We start from the raw sequence: 17970 nt of genomic DNA, 5'->3' as shown, positions 1-17970 counted from the left end.
TGTGTGTGTGTGTGTGTGTGTGTGTGTGTGTGTGTGTGTGTGTGTGTGTGTGTGTGTGTGTGTGTGTGTGTGTGTGTGTGTGTGTGTGTGTGTGTGTGTGTGTGTGTGTTGTAATCAGAGTTCTTCTCTTCTTTGATTTGATAGCCGGTCCGGCCACGTATGCGTGACAAGTGCATGTCGTAAAAAAAGCTTATGGATTTTACGTATTTGGGAACGGTCTGTGAGAGGAGAGACTACAGCAACTTCAAGATAAAAATATTTTAATGCTGGCAAGAATTTAATGTCATAAATATGACCTTATAATGAAAATGTAAGAACCAAACAATATAAGAAATACCCCGCAGAGCTAAAACGGAGACACACAGACCGGGATTAGACCTCCACAGCTTTCACTTTTCCTCCTCACACCCTCAGCACTGCAACACAACATGTCCTTCAGTCTCTCCACTGGCTTTACATCGACAGCACAGTCACAACAGACATCAGACCACCATATCAATTATAACTATCAAAGTTTCCCTCCTGGGTCCACAATGGTTAGATTGACATTTTTATCTCCAGTCACAACAACAGCACAGCTCTGCTTCTCTTTCTCTCAGCTTCTGTCTGCTCTTTTCTTCTCTCTTCCATAACAATTCTGTGGTCTCAGGAACGTCTTGAGGACACTTTGTTCTTATCCTTGCACTCCCGGGTGCCAGCTGCTTGTACTTTTGGTGTTATAGTGTATAGTGTTATAGTACTAAACTAATGATAAAGTAACTTTAAATTATAACATTAGTAATAATTAGTAAACGTTACAAATCCTAATGTCATTGTTTGTTAACAGTAAAATAACCATTAACAGTAAAATAACTTAACTAAAGTTTAATTAACTATCAATTTACCATTTATTAGTTATGGTTATTATGAAGTGTTACCAAATATGTCAGGCTCTTTAATAGGGTTGCAAAATTCCGGGAATTTTCAAAGTTGGAAACTCTCCATGGGAATTAACAGGAATTAATGGGAATAAACTGAATATTTTTAATATTGCTTGTTATAATACTGTAAGTCTATAACAGGGAACTTAAATGTAGTTGAAAAAAACCTTGCGGCATAACCTGATTTAATGCAACTTCAGTTAAATGTCCTCCCTATATTTGTCAATGACATGCATGCATGCGGTAATCGGCATAGGCTACTACATACTTGCCAACATTTAGTTTTTAAAATATGGGAGTTTTTTTTTTTTGGGGGGGGTGGTAATACATAACCCATTGCTATTAACCTATATGTGTTCACTGTATAGCCCACTTGTTCTTGATAGGCTGGAAACAATAGACTGACAATAGCTGATGGTAAGCTTAGCACGCATATAACCATAACCATAGTAAATCAAAGGCAGCATGCTAGCTACCTTCATATGTTAAGCTAAAGGTCAATGGTTTGGGCTACTACTTAGCCTACTGCAGGGCTATTGAGGCCACACCCACTGCACAGATAATTTCTAGAATCCAACATTCTACAGCAGATTGAAGCTGATTGAAGACAGTACTGCATTTGAGCCCAAGGATTACATCCCATCCAAATTCCCATAATTTCCATTAATTCCCATAAAAGTTTCCAAATTGGAATGTTTCCAAAATTCCCCAACTAAACTTTCCATGGAAAGTTTCCGTAAAGTTACCGGAAAATTTTCGCCCCGCTTTAATTTGAATTAGTGTGTGTGTGTGTGTGTCCCTTAAAGTGACTGTATGTAACTTTCAGTTTGTGTTGATTCTAGCACCCCCTTTGGACAAAAGCGGTAGTGTTTTTACCACACCTGCTGTCGTAAAGGTCTTTTCTTTACGGTGCTGTATTACTGAGTTAGCATTACCGTCATATAATCGCGATGAATATTTTGCTCAGACAGAAAATCATATAATTTACAATAAGAGAATACGTTACAGATGCATCGTTGAATTTTTTTTTTTTTTTTATAATTTTTGGGGGCTTTTCCCTTTTATTAGTAGTAGAGACAGTAGATAGACACGAAAGGGGGAGAGAGATGGGGGATGACACGCAGCAAAGGGCAGCAGGTCGGATTCGAACCCGCGCCGCTGCAGGACTCTGCCAACATGGGGCGAACGCTCTTACTGGGTGAGCTAGAGGCTCCACATCGTTGAATTTTATGTGTTGCATGCGGTAACTTAGCCTACTTTGGATGTCTCGGGAGATAAACCGCATAACGTTATCACTGTAACTGTGTCACGAGTTAAAGCATTAGGAGATTGTTGTAGCAACCAACGTAATAATAACTTATACGGCGCATTTCATGAAACCCACGGACGCTTTACACAAGTACAGGGGGACAAGGGAAAGATTAGTAGTTGGCCAACACAAACACAGACTGAAAAGAATAAAACGTCCACGCTAAATTGACGGGGCATAATTTAATCTAGACTACTGACATACAACAACATCACGTATTGTAAGGTTATTTAATTAAGGAAAAAGACCTATACCTGAAGGCCAATTCGGGGATGTTTTGAATAACTTGCAATCCTGTAATTGTCTCCATCTGTTGAATGCCTGACCGAGATTGACTCGGTTTTGCCCGTTGTCTTTCACTTTCCCTTTTAGCTTTTAGTTGTTCTTTGTTTAATTTCCTTCTTCTCTGTCATGGTCCTGCTCCAGTATCAGCCGTAACTACAGCAGATAACTTCTAAATTATCATTAAAATAGAATTAGGCCTATATAAAGAAATCTCCTGCTACCCTTTATTGGCTGGATACAATAACACAGGCCTTTCTGGTGTTACACCGAAATCTGTGACCCGTCAGAATGTGTGCTCTATAGCGTCATCAATCACTGACATCAATGACTTCGTAAATCATTTTGTGAAAAATCTCTTTTCACTGTTAGTCTGGTTTGCTGTAACCCACAGGTCATCCATGATCATCAGATGGAACGTTACACAGTTTCAGAAATGTGTAAAAGTTAAATATAGTCACATTAATATAAACTGACCTTGATTTGATATTAGATTATATATATCAGGAGGAGTAGTAGATAATATGCTAATTGCATTAATCATATTTTTCTGGCCTATAAAACTGAATAGTAATGTGATACAAATGTTCCGTCCTTTTATTAATATTAATATTAATAATTATTTTGCTATGTTTTTGTATTGTGCTATGGACCATTTGTGTGTGTCCTGAATAAAGAATATGATGATGATGATGATATTAAACTGTTCTAGCAGGGAAAAATAAAAATTGGTCATAACATATCAATTCATATGAGTGTTCCTAATGATAATGTCATGTACAAAGTAACCTGTAAATTAGGGCTGGGCAATATGACTGAAGTCCATATCATATTATTAATACAACTATTATTCCAATTTAATTATTTGTAAAATCACATACAATAGGACTAAACTGATGCTCCTCGTCATTGTTATGTAATATTTTGGTTAAACCCCCCCCCCACAAAAACTAGGTTTGGGTTGTGATAACTGGTTTCATTTTGATCCGGTTCCTGATTGACAAAATACCTGATAAAGTCAGATGTAAACAAATCAATTATCTCTCCTCAATTTTTATCAGCACATTTTTTGACAGCAATGTCGAAAACATTTAGGTAGCATATCATAATGCATATCATATCAATATTCTAAGCTTCTCAACTTAATATGTATTGAGATCTCCAGTATTTGGAGCAACCCCCTCGAGAAAAACAAGGCCCTGCAGAGTAAGCCGACTGCACCAGTTATTTCAAGCGACGGATACATTTTCTATCAAACTTTCATATCTTCTGCTTTCTGATTTCATAGTCAGGCTGTAGCTACAGGTTGTGGACTTTACGCATGCAGCCATTCTGACATCTCAGCCAATAACTATTAATTATGGACCTAAGCTGAATGTTGGTGTTGTAGTTATTTATACCTTTGGTCACTTGTTAATAAGGGCTGAACGTTATCTAATCGCAATCGCGATTAGATAACCGTAAAAAATGCACGATTTAGTATACCAAAAAAGTAAATGTAAATGGACTGTATTTATATAGAACTTTTCTAGTCTTAACGACTATTCAAAGCGCTTTTACATAGTACAGGAACCATTCACACACATTCATACGCTGGTGGCCGAGGCTGCCGTACAAGGTGCCACCTGCTCATCAGATAAACATTCACACTCGGAGGCGGGGGCAATTCGGGGGTTCAGTGTCTTGCCCAAGGACACTTTGATATGGAACGGCAGGGCTCGGGATCGAACCACCAACCTTCCGATCGGTAGGGGACCGCTCTTACCACCTGGGCTACAGCCGCCCCACAGCCTACCAAAAAGGTGCTCTGTGTGCGTTACACTCTGGTTTCTGTTCGCACTATGCTAAAGTCCGACGCCGCTCACCAATTTTAGCTCTCACTTACGCTAACGTCGTAACAACATTCACAAAAGATATGACCAAGCAGTCTCTGTTTAGGCAGAAGTGCGTGTCGCGTTCAGTAGCGTGTGTGCCACGTTGGTCACGTGAGTGTCAGAAGCGTAGAGGTTTTCAGAGCATGTAGACTTTAAGAAGAAGCTGTTCAAAGTATATTGTCTAGTCACTCTTAATCACTAGTTTTTATATTACAACCATCTTAAATGTCATTGTTTATAAGGGCATACAAAATGTATTATTTTAATAATAATTAGTGTTTTCTTATTTATTGTTCTATATATGTCATTTGTACTGTTGAGCAAAGCAAAAAGGTCTATTTTGGAAAAACAAAAATGTTATGTATTTTTCAGTTATGCTCATCTAACTTTGTATGTTTTAAAAATTATTTTTTGCATTTCTTTGATAAAAAAGCAACTAGACTCGCCATTATATCGCAATCGCAGTATTGAAAATCGTCATATGACTTTTTCGCAAAATGATGCAGCCCTATTGCAAATGTTGACAGTGAAACTTATTGGATTGGAGTGTTTAAAAGAATGTGGATGCATTAAACATATTTTGATCCTCAATTGGGGTTTAAAAAAATGCTATAGAACCGCAGACCTATTCTCAAAGCACCAGAAGCCGGTTGCAACAACAGGGCTTATGCCTAGTCCTAAACTAAGTAGGTCCTAACTCAAAGTTCTAAGTCCGACCTAATAGAGCTCAAGAGTGACCGCCCACTTTTTTAACAGCTCTGGTTCCGGAAGTTTTTTTCCACATTCAATTGTTTCATTGACGTTTCAAAAATTGCTTATATATAGAGTTTTAAGCCTGGAACCAAGCCATCCAACTACGAGATGGGTCTTCCTCGGAGAGTTTAGACATTATGGGCCCTAGTTTAACGATCTGAAATGCAAGTATCAAACATGAAACGCAAGTAGCTTTGTGGGCGGATCTCGGGCGCTGTTGTTATTATACCGGCGGGATAAATGACTCTTGCGCCTGACGCAAATCTAAAATGGGTTGGTCTGAAGTAGCTGTGGTTTGGGCGTAACGGGCAATAAACCAATCAGAGCGTCATCTCACATTCCCTTTAAGAGCAGGCGCGCTTGTTCCATGGCGGATTGCTATTATGACGGCGGATTTGCCTGGCGCACGCCAGCGGGAGCTGTCCGGGATGCGGCAAAGTAATAAATGCCCGTCTTGATCAGGTGACGACGTTGCTGCGGCTTCTCGGGCGCATCTCCTCAAGTCTGGAGAGGATTGCTGCAGCCATAGAGCGTGGGCCTCCAAACTTACCACCTGCTCCTGTTGTGCCCCTTCCTCCTCCCCCCACTCCATCTCCGTCCACCCGATCCACCAGGAGAGCATCGCGCATTATGCCACTCCTGGACCAGATTCCGCCGGAGTGTCGAATCCCGCCGTAGTTCAACATCACGTGTCCTTAAGTCCTCTAATATTTCCTCATTTATGTCATCAACACATCCATGATTCATGGAAATGTTGTGTAAAACACAACAAGCCACAAAGAATGCTGCGACTTTTTGAGGACTGTACTGTAAAGTGCCTCCTGATCTATCCAAACACCTGAAGCACATTTTCAGTAATATTTATTTAATTAATTACTTTGTAATTATGTATGGTTTGCAAAAATGGGAACTGCTGCGTCCGTGTTGATGAGAGAAGCAAAGTGTATGCGCGTTGTGCACACGCTACATTATGGCCAAGCATGCTCCCCTAAAATAGCATCTGAATAACGCACTACTGACTTTAGACTAGCGCCACTGACTTTAGACCAGGTTTTTCCTGGTCAGTGGCGGAATTGTTTTCTGAAATGGCAAAATAGCACCAGGGAACGTTTGCGCCTGAACACGCCTCCTCTTTTCACTGAACCGCCCCCGGGAGCGCAAATACATTCCCTAATTTACCGACGTGTGTCTGTGGAGGGTAAAGTCCGCTGTGCGTCGGGTGCTAAATAGGAATGAATATGCGTCAGTGTACAAAGGCAATTGCGCTGAGTGCAAGATAGGGCCCTAAGGCTGATTATCTAAATCCTTATGGAGAAAATCAGTGGGATTTTTACTTCCAGAACCACACGGTTGAGCTCTATAGTTACGCCAGTTGCACCACCTTGGCTTAAGCCCTCTTCTCTAAGACCGGGCGTAATTGTTCCGCCTAGTCAGTAGCAGGTGTCAAGTCAAAATCTAAGCCCATTTCTGTAGTAGTAGTAGTAGTAGTAGTAGTAGTAGTAGTAGTAGTCTTTTCACTTTTTTCATCCATTGCTCTCTGTACAAAGGCTGCCTGAGTCGGGGCAATCATTGATGGCCTCAGTTATCTGTCTCCATGTTGTTCGTTTCTTTCAGTTTGTTATAGCGTTGGACTGCTTGGCAGTCGATGTATGTCTATGCTGACTGTACAGCTCAGTATCAATTTTCTTATCTCAATGTCAGTGAAATTGCCTTTTCTTTTGCTTTGATCCTCCATTGAAATGGCTACAACTTTACAAAACAGAGGAAAATCTATCAAAAATATAGCAACGCACGTTGCTAGGCAATAGCCATAGTTCCTGCGGTCATTCGCAAGAACGTGCATCGCCAAGACCAGGCGTAGTTAAGCCTACGTGAAGTCAATTGTAAAGATTGGTCTTTACAAAGCCCATCTGAAATGAATACTAAAGGATTTGAAAGGTTTGTACAAACAGCAGCTGATGGACACACACTGATCGCACTTTCAGAGATCGCACTTTCAGAGATCGCACTTTCAGAGATCACACTTCCGACTGTTGGATGGTCTTGTCAGCAATTAGGCTTCACCGCCCACAGCTGGCTCAGCATTTGTGAATTTGAAATGTTATCTTGCTACCCATAATGGATGGAGCTCACCCTGTGGAGTGCATGTTCAGCTGTTCACAGATCACTGCACAGTTAAGCTTCCTGTCTGTCATTTTATTTGTTGGCTCTTATGCGCGGGGCCACATGGGCAAACAGCTTTGTCGTATTTGGGGTTTCTGTTGAAGCTTAACATTTTCTGAAAACTCAACAGATTGTCATTGATGAAGGTGGAATTATGTATGCATGCATGTGTAGTCACAGAGCAGAAATGACACTAGAGGATGCAATCCAACCCACAACATTTAAAAAAAAACGACAAACGAACTGTATTCTTATTTTTCACATACACACAGTACAATGTCGGGAAATTAGGGACATTTTAACCCATCCTAAGTATTGGGAGCAGTGGACAGCTGTACACACAGCATCCATACACACAGCATCCGGGGAGTAACTTGGGTGCCTAGGATCGAACAGCCGATCTTGCAGTTGAGGGGCGTCCACTCTACCTCCGAACCACTAGCCACTGCGATAAAGGCACATGCCAGCATGCTCAAGTAGAACATCCCCCAAATAGGTTATTTCATCATTCTGATGGAAATGTAGCTCAGCTCAGCTCAGGTCTCAGACCCACATTTTCCAGCTGACAGTTCTAAATAGATGTGAAAAGAGAGAAAAAGAGATGTGTGCATTTAAGACCGATGGCAGAAAACCTGGCACCCTTCCTGTTCTAAAACTTGGAAAACATTTTTTGTGAGTTTCATCACCCTTGTCTGAATAGTTTTAAGCTTGAGTAAGACTGCAATGACCCCTTTGCACTCTTGGGTAAACCGAAGAAGGTGGGGAAACCTTGTACACACACACACACACACACACACACACACACACACACACACACACACACACACACACACACACACACACACACACACACACACACACACACACACACTCTTCCCCTATTCTCCTTGTGTGTCCAATGTGAGATTACTGTGGTTGGTTCACATATTCACTGAAGAGTGTCTGTCCTCGGGCAGAATCAGAAGGAACACGTGCTCTGAAAGCTGCGTGGTGTCAGGCCATCTCTCTGCTCCACTGCTTCACTCACCCCTGCAGCCTGCACATCCTCTGAGCTCGCCTCGCCTTCATCCCTGTTATTTGCCCTCCCACTCATCCTCACTGCTGCCCTTTGTCTTTTTCTCCTGTGTTCATTTCCCAGTATCCATTTCTGGCTGAACACCCTAGCAGTCCACACTCGATTGGATTCCAAACCAATTTTGCGTCCATGAATACTTCTTAGTTCCGCTATTCTTTTCACGATTAACATTCTGATTTTCAGCCCCATCCAGTTTCCTCTTGCAGCGAGCTGGTAGCTGATAGCTTGAGCGCTAATAGCAGCCCATAAGAGAGCAAAAGCAAGCAAATTGACCTTGCTGTCCAATAGTTCCACAACTCCTTTTGAACTTGCGATGGTCTGTTTTGCACAAGGCTGAGACTGTGACATCAGCCCTGTTGTTACGACTCATGACCTTGTGTTAAAGCGTGATGGGATATTTAACCCAAGGCTTTGCCCAAGATGGACTCTAATGTGGCCTCACTTTGAGACCTTGCCTCCTGTACTCTGACTGGTGTTGCTGCAGCCTGGTAGTCAGCATTACGTCAAGCAGCGTCTTTGTCCTTTAAGGCCCTGACACACCAAGCCGACGGCCAAGGACTAGTGGCGTCACCTCACGTCGCCTCCCGCTTTGCCTTTGCCTCACAACAAACAGGGTTTGTTTGAATCAACGGCGACAGAACCAAACGGCGCCTACTTCTAACCCTAACCCGAAGACAGAGGACCTGTCATCCATTTTCTCTGCAAAGAAGTCTCCCTGCGTTGGGGAGCGGAGGGACTGTGCGGCCCGCTGGCTAAGGTTAGTTCGCTGGTGAAGGCCGACGCGCTGCGATGGTGCGGGGCCCGCCCGCCAAAAACTAGGGGGCGATGGTCGCTCACCGTCGACCCAGCTTGCCTTGGTGTGTCAGGGGCCGAATAGCCTCACCGGTACTACTGTTTCAGCTTCTGTTCAGTGAACGTTACATTGATATTAATAGATGTTTTTTTTTTTTTTTACGGCGCGTCCCAGAAGCGTGTGTGAAGCGGCTCTCCGCCCCGCTCCGCTAAAGATACGCGCCAGGTCTATTTGTACGTGAGCCGTGGGCCGTTCAGGCAGCCGGGCAGGAAGTGAAACGGCGAGCGCACCCAGTCAGTTTACCAAAGCACCCCCCAATATCGTTAATGTTTCCTTTACAACACCACAGATGACGAGAGATTCATCTTGGAGGTGGAAAAACATAATAAGACATCACAGATCTTTTTTTATCAGGATGCCATGAAAGAGAAGGCATGGAGTTTAATTAGAGGAGTGCTTGGAGTGAAAGGTAGATACTAGTTTAATTAAAACGTGATTGTTCGTACTCTACTTTGTAGAGACAATAAAAATCTGCGCGTCGGGCGGGCAAGGCGCTCCGCTTCTGTGACGCTCCCGGTGTGGTGTGGTGCGTGGCGAAGGACGGAACAAAACTGGAACGCATCGCGGACGCGCCCAGTGGAAAATGGCTGTCGGGAAGGAACTTGTTTTGGTGGAACATGTGCTCGTTCAAAAGTTGTTTTGGTTACACTTCACTTGAAGGTATCTACATAAGAGCGACATGACACGGTCACGAACGTGTCATAAACATTATAAACAAGTCCAACTCTTCTGTCATTAAGTGTCATTCGGTTTTTGTCATGACAAGTTAGGGTTAGAGTTAGGGTTAGGGTTCATGTGTTCATGACAGTGTCATGTCACTCTTATGTAGATACCAATGAAAGTGTTACCGTAGTTTTAGTCGTGCAACAGAAAACTCAGATTGGACAGATAGCTGTCTGGATTTACCCTGCAGAACACACACACACACACACACACACACACACACACACACACACACACACACACACACACACATCACCGCACTATTATCAGCTGGACTAACCATCCTTCTTAGAGTGATGAGGTTGTTTTGTATTCAACAAACAACCTCATCAACCTCATCACAGCAGGCCTGAGTGTGTTGTGGGCTAGGTCATGAGTCATGGCACAAGGGTTAACGCCGGCAGATGATTCTCTGCCGCCTCGTTTTGAGAGTGTGTTGCGTCGGCACATAAACTCACAAAATGCTGCCATGACCCCTTTAGCACAACTTTAAAAAAAAAAAAAAAAACTTGTTTACTCTCTTTCTGCCTCGAGTTACAAGTTCAGCTGTATTTTGTTGCATGCAGCAAGATCAGGACGCCTGCTGTCGTCTGCTAGTCATCTGCTCATCTTCAATAAGCAACTAATATTTCATTCATTTTTGTTGTTTGTTTGATTTATTAAATCGACTAATCACTTCAGCTCAATTTTACTGTGATTTCCCCACAGGGTAAAGTCGTGTAAAATGTAAAATTCCTCAAGGCTAATTTTATCATTACAATAATCATTCTAATTATTTCTACACTGCAGATGTTTTGTTCTGTTAAGCTACCATCCATAAAGCTCAGCACTTTCTGGAGATGCTTCACATTAAAAGCCTGAATGCGACTCTTGTCTAATGGAATTAGTGCTGTGGAAATGTACATTATGCTGATTTTAAAAAGTCAACAGGTAAACATGGAGAATTGTTGAGTTTGCATTGACAGCAAATTTAAACCGAAAAAGAAAGCTGGGTAGGCCTCTTGCTTAAATATGTCGTCTGTTGAACAGTTATAAGGAAACAGAAGTGCCAAAGCTGTCTGAATGAGTGTGACAGTCAGTGTGATTTCTTTTCAGCAGACGTGTCAGTGCATGGAGCCCTGTTCCTCTGCATGCTCTTCTCATCTGTCCATCTGTGTTAACATCCTGTTACCCACGGGGGAGCAGCACATTAGCAGCTCTCTGCATCTAGAAATCAGGAATGTTGGCCTGCAAAACTGCTGCACTTGTTGACATTTTGGTGTAAATGTAGGGTTTCACACACAAGGCATTGTGGTGGACATGAACATTTGATCTGTAATGATCGTGGTTTGCCCTAAAGTCACTAACCTCAGTTTTCTCATGTCATTGTTTTCATTGAATAACCAGCGGTGAAGAGGCTGATGAAAGAGGCTGCTGAACTGAGGGATCCCACAGAGCACTACCACGCCCAGCCACTGGAGGTAAGTTCACCACAAGACACCACTGTCCTGTAGTGCCTGTATAGTGCCAGCGTTTACTATCTGACATTAGTTGAGGATCACTACAACAACACCTTTTCCGATCCTGTATAGTAGAGATGGTCCGATAACATTTTTTGCTTCCCAATTCCGATACCTGAACTTGCATATCGGCCGATACCGAGTACCGATCCGATACCAGTGTGTCATATATTTGATTATGTGTTAACAACTGTATACTACTATCCCTGTATGGACGTGATATTATTTCTATCTTTGTTGTCAGTCTGACTCAGGTTAAACTCTTTGTAAAACATGAACAAACACAAACAATGAATGCCACAGAACTTTCTTTTATTATGCAGTTTGACAGTCAGTTATAACGGAAAAAGAACATAAATAAACTACTTTAACGTAGATTTTCTTTAGGGCTTTATTACGTGGTATCGGATCGGTGCATAAACTCCAGTACTTCCCGATACCAGCATTTTAGGCAGATACCGATACTGGTATCGGAACATCTCTACTGTATAGTCTAACAGAGCATCTTTCAGAGCATCTGTGAGAAGATGTAAAGTCAATACAAAATTTTTTAGTTTTGGGTTATTTCTGGTTTCATGCAACTTGGATATTATTTTTATTGTGTGGTCTCAACTCGTATACAATATACCGATAGTTTGGTTCAGTTTTTTCTTGTGTAGCATAAGGGACTACAACTTGCATTTCCTTATGCAACCATGTATTGTAGAATGGCAATAAATAAGCCTTAAACCTTATCCCAAAAATAACAATGTATGATATACCCAGGGTGTGATTTTTGAAAAAAGCTGATGTTGCACAACAAAACATGCAAGAATTACAGTAAATCCCCCTTGCAATACCATGGATATAGTTACTTAACTAGTCGTTTGGGTGACTAAACTTAACTGTCATCACCGCATGAAGCTCACTTTTTCTGGCTAAACTCCACTACTTGACCCGTGAAAGGACCGTCATCTGGCGGTGCCTGTAGCTGACTCGCAGTCCCCTATCAGCGGCTAAACAACTGCCGCTGGTAGCCGGCGTCCCAGAGCTCTGTAGCGGCTAAATACAACCAGCAACTGACGCTTGGATTTTACCGTTCTATCTCATAAATATAGACTGTTCACATTACAGTGCTTTACTTTGTTCAAAATTCATCTATGTTAGGTATATAATGGTCTATTGGTGAAGTAGCATTGATCACTTTGAGGGGGGGTGGATACATTTTGTCCACACCGGGGATACAAATAATTCAGCACATCCAGGGATATGTAGACCAGAAAGGGGGAAATCCCACGCATCCCCCTAAGGGCAAGTTGCACCCTGGATGTACCTAAACCTGAAAATAAAGGCAGAGAAAAATGAGGATTAGAGTTAAATTATAGAAGATTCATAATTTAAGACCTTTTGCTTTCTTTATTAGTTAAATTCTGCACAATTAGACAATTTATTAGCACAACAAACAGCTGTGGGGGTTACATCTCATAGGACACGTCACTGTCAGTGTTTTAACCCTTCAGACAACAGTGTCACAGGTTGTCCGTGACATTTCTCTCTCTTTTTGCAGGACAACCTCTTTGAATGGCACTTCTCCGTACGTGGGCCCCCAGATTCCGATTTCGACGGCGGGGTTTACCACGGCAGGATCGTGCTTCCCCCAGAGTACCCAATGAAGCCCCCTAGCATCATCCTCCTCACGGTAAGACGCCGGCAAAGGCTACATTTATATCACATCTGATTATTCTCCCGCTGATGCGGAACAGGAAGACGCCAAATCAGATGATCAAAGAGTGGAAAATGGACAGCATGTCATTTAACCCTCAGCCATTTGTGGTTACATCACACGTAGTGACAGTTGTCAGGTCAAAGCCCGGGCTGTCATCACAATGTCAGAGAGAATTGCACTGGTTTTGTGATAATATGAGACTCTCTTATTATATTCAGACAGCTGTGTAACGCCTGCACTAATGACGAGCTGATAAAAGCGTACCCTTAATTCTTTCGACAGACACTTTTTCATTGTGTTCCAGCTCCTCTTGCTCGTCCTTTTGTTTATTTTTCAGTTTGCATTTATTGTTTGAAAACTCTTACTTTTGCAGGAAAGCAGCCTGCATTTCCCCGTTCCACAATCTCAACTGTGTCAAACTTCCATGTCTGTCTGCTTGTCATGAACTTTGAGAATGTATGTTCTGTTGATTTATCTCCAACACACACACACACACACACACACACACACACACACACACACACACACACACACACACACACACACACACACAGTCTGTATTACTATCTTTGTGGGGACATATCATTGACATAATGCATTCCCTAGCCCCTTACCCTAACCTTAACCATCCCAACTGAATGCCTAACCTTAACCCTTACCCTCACCCTAACCATAACCTAATTCTAACCCTAGTCCTAAAACCAAGTATTAACCCTCAAACAGCCCTTTAAACTTGTGGGGACCTGCATTTTGGTCCCCACGAGGCTGTGCAGACCCCACAAGTATACTGTAGTCCCCGGTTTTGGACCCCATGAATATAGTAAAACAGATACACACACACACACACACACACACACACACACACACACACACACACACACACACACACACACACACACACACACCACTCACCTCCACCTTCTTTTTATTGCCTTCCCTCCTAGCCGAATGGAAGATTTGAAGTTGGAAAGAAAATTTGTTTGAGCATCTCTGGCCACCATCCGGAGACCTGGCAGCCCTCTTGGAGCAGTAAGTTTCCTCAACGAAAAGTCAAAAGTTTTCCACATGCCCTGAGTTTCTCTTATTAGTTTTCCAAATACAAGTCACTGTTTTAGTGTAGTCTGGAGAGTCTGTAAAAGTTGTAAGAATAAGTCTTGAAGTGGACATATTATGCTTTTCCGTATTGTCTGTCATATCTACAATTTTAAAATGTCTGATTTTCAAATAATGAGGTAAATGTATTACAGAGAAATCCCTGTGAGCTAAAACATTTAGATTTCGAACTGTTCTGAACGCTCCGTTTTCAACAGTTATTTTTTTTACTCTCAGCCAAGTGTTATGCAACTCTACGCCGGCCTTCTATGATTGGTCATCTGCTCCAAGTAGTCAGGACTGGAGTGTTTTTTTTAATTATTATTAAACATTGTCGCGTGTAGCTACATGCTAACGGCAGTAAAATGTCATCTTGGCTGCCAGTGGTGTTACATTCTCCCCAATTCCTGGTCACATTACTCCTGAAACATTTTCTGTTTATGCAGTATTTGCTTTAAAAGCCTTTTATCTGCGATTTTTGAATGTAGATAGTCCTGCTATATTGTATTAGTGTCTAACCATAGTAGCTACATGCCAATGTTGTTAAATTCTTCCCAATTCCGGGTCGCATTACTGCTGAAACATGTCCGATTGGGTTGTGTTTGGTTCAGAAGCCATTTATCTGCGATTTTTGACGGTAGAAAGTGCTGCTTTGTTCCATTACAATCTAATGTAAGCATAGTGTAAATATTAAGGTGCTGCATGCTAACGCGAGATAGCTGTAATCTTGGCGGACAATGTTGGTCATTTCTCCCCAATTTTTGGGTCACTTTGCTGCTGGGACATGTCCGGTTGTGTAATATTTGGTTTAGGAGCCTTTACTGTTGATTTTTCACGGTACAAAATCCTGCTATACTCCGTTGCAGTAGCTCCAGCTTCAACTAGTCAAACGACAGCGGAGCCAAGGCCATAGATGTAATAGGAGAACTGGATACAGCGTTCGGCGGGGAGCCCCGTTCATTCCAATGAGAGTGCTCAAAAGCGCATAAAGCAATCCTGGAGCTCGGCTCTTTCGCGTTGACTGGCCCATGACGTCACGATGGACATGCGCACTAGCAACAGTTTGTTTGTGTTGTCGTAGCAACATGCTCGTTCATGAGCTTCTCCCTCGTGTCTCTTACAAGTGGCAAACTCATGAACTCGCCGTTTCATTGTACAAAATATTCACTAACATTAAACATTGTGTTTCCGTTGTTCCTAATCGTTCACATGCTTATCGAAATAAACGATGGATGTATTTAGACAACCAAAGAGATGTAGCTAATCATTATGTCGTGCTACTAGCTAGCGCTAGCTACTAAGGTTAGCCTGCAGTTTCGTGAACAGAGCTTCTCTTAATAACATCCATGGCTTCTTCTCTCATCCATGTTACAGGCTTTACACATGGTGAATTACAACCATTGTTACAGCTACAGGACCTCGGGAGATCAGTCATATGGCCATACGCAGTGCAGTCTGATCGCGTCCATTATGCGCGTTCATCATGCCTGGTTTAATAACTCTGGATTTGGCTACTAGTGAATGTTAACAATGTTAAAAACGTGATGTTTTAAACAAGGACCCTTTTAAGTGTTCGGGCTGGTAAGTTGATGTACCCCAAAAAAAATTATCCGCTGAAATATAGAAGTTTCTTTTGCCATGCAAAGTCTATGGGATGCAGTTCCACCCTTATCCGCTAAGCCCATGGTGGCTTTAAGACATGGCGCTCTTCCTGGGGGCTTGGGCAAGGCGGAGCTCAGATTCCAGGAAACACTCTGGCCAATCAAGGCAGACTGGGCTTTTGCGGGAGGGGGGCTTAAAGAGACCGTAGCTCCTACAGAGCATCTCATACTGAGGGTGAATACAGGTGCAGCAGCCATGGGCAGTATGAGAAAAATATAGTGTTTAGTACAAACACAAAATACAAGTATTATCCTGAAAATGCTATATAATAGTTGCTCTTTAATATTTTCTTCCGGCTATTCTCCAGAAAATGTTGTCAATCCCAGGAATATATAGTATAGTATAAAAACATGATGGAAAACTATTGATGGTCTGTATGGTTCAGTACATGCACAGTTATTTTACTTACTTGTGTTATCATAAATCACCATTACCTTAATTATCTGATAAAAGGTGGTATTCACATATGACAAAGTCTATACATTTTCACAGTGCTACGTCCATCAGTACAATCACAACTCTGCAGCGCTGAGTTTTATATTGAACACAAATACTGTTTGGGTTTTCAAAGGTACAGACAGGATTATAAGGTGCAGGGTTTTATTTTGAAATGTGTAGGAAGTGTCGATTTACATCGATGGTAGCTTAACTGCAACCAAAAATTTGGCAATGAGTGGAAGTGACTGAAGAGGATTAGTCAATGCACAGCATTTTTCAGTTAAGATAAACTCAGAGTGGTGAGTAGACTGTTGTACTGATGGAAATAATCCTGAGGAATGTACATTATGATGAATTTAACAAGCAAACATGGAGGAAGTGTTGAGTTTGTATTCACCGCAAATTTAAACAGGCGCTGATCAAACGGAAAGGTTTCTTACTAAAATATATTTTTTATTAAACAGGGGAAATATATATATATATATATATATATATATATATATATATATATATATATATATATATATATATATATATATATATATATATATATATATATATATATATAAAAACATGTTCAACTTGAAGGCCTATCTCAATTTCAGGTAGTAGTAGTATCACACAACTCAACCAGAGAGTTGAAGGTGCTGTGGTCTTAGGTTGGAATGAAAACCTCAAGTCTTAAAGCTAGTTTTATGGTTGCTGCATTGTTCGTGCGCGCGGTGTGCACGCCATAAAATGACGTCACCACAGCTGTCGTTTCCAGCCGGTGTTTAACCTACTGTTGTTGCCAGGCAGCGAATTTACGAATCCTACTATGGCCACACCAAGACCCGGCCTTCAATTCATATAATTTTATTTATAGTATCAATTCATAACAAGCGTTATCTCAAGACACTTTACAGATAGAGTAGGTCTAGACCACACTCTATAATTTACAAAGACCCAACAAGTCCAGTAATTCCCCCAAGAGCAAGCATTCAGTGCGACAGTGGCGAGGAAAAACTCCCTCTCAGGAAGAAACCTGGCACAGACCCAGGCTGTTGGTAGGCGGTGTCTGACGGTCCCGGTTGGGGCTGTGATGAACAGTGGATGAACATGGATCAGTGACTAGAAATTGTAGTTGTAGTAGTTCATGGCATAGCAGGGCACAGCAGGGTGTCACAGGATGTAGCAACTTATTACTACATACATTAACAATTTATTGGCCAGGCATCCATGCTTACGCAAGGTAATGTAACCCCATTTGTACAGGTCCGATCCCCTGACCAATCAGCTATCCTAACCTTAACCACTCTAGGTCAAATGCCTAACCCCAACCAATCAAGCTACTTCGTAGGGTGGGTCTTGGCGTGGCCATAGTATGATTCGTAATATTGCTGCCAGGCAGCCTGCTTTCCTTTACTTCCGCTCTCTTCTTCTCCACTACTTCTTGCTTAGCAACAGATTATTTTGTTTGTACGCCCTCTCGTGTTTCGGAGAATACGGCAACGAACAATACGTTTAGCATAAATGTCTCTGTGCATGCTTGTAGCGTGCGCGCCATTTACGGCGGCCCGCGCAGGCCCTGCACAGGCCTCCTTATCTCAAATGACAGTCCAAAGCTTTTGCACAACATGGAC

General features: G+C 42.1%; 1 protein-coding gene across 1 annotated transcript in view; it reads left to right on the top strand.

The window, feature by feature from the left end:
- ube2j1 (ubiquitin-conjugating enzyme E2, J1) overlaps window positions 1-17970 on the top strand; it is a 67115-nt gene that overhangs the window by 16634 nt on the left and 32511 nt on the right. Inside the window, exons 2-4 of the mRNA XM_039782345.1 lie at window positions 11339-11412; window positions 12998-13129; window positions 14101-14185. Of these exons, the coding sequence (XP_039638279.1) occupies window positions 11339-11412; window positions 12998-13129; window positions 14101-14185 (291 nt within the window). The remainder of the gene's footprint in view (window positions 1-11338; window positions 11413-12997; window positions 13130-14100; window positions 14186-17970) is intronic.

Source organism: Perca fluviatilis, chromosome 18, assembly GCF_010015445.1.
Source record: "Perca fluviatilis chromosome 18, GENO_Pfluv_1.0, whole genome shotgun sequence".
NCBI lineage: Eukaryota > Metazoa > Chordata > Actinopteri > Perciformes > Percidae > Perca > Perca fluviatilis.
The sequence above is the reverse complement of the archived record's forward strand: the minus strand, read 5'-3'. Positions and strand labels throughout refer to the sequence as shown.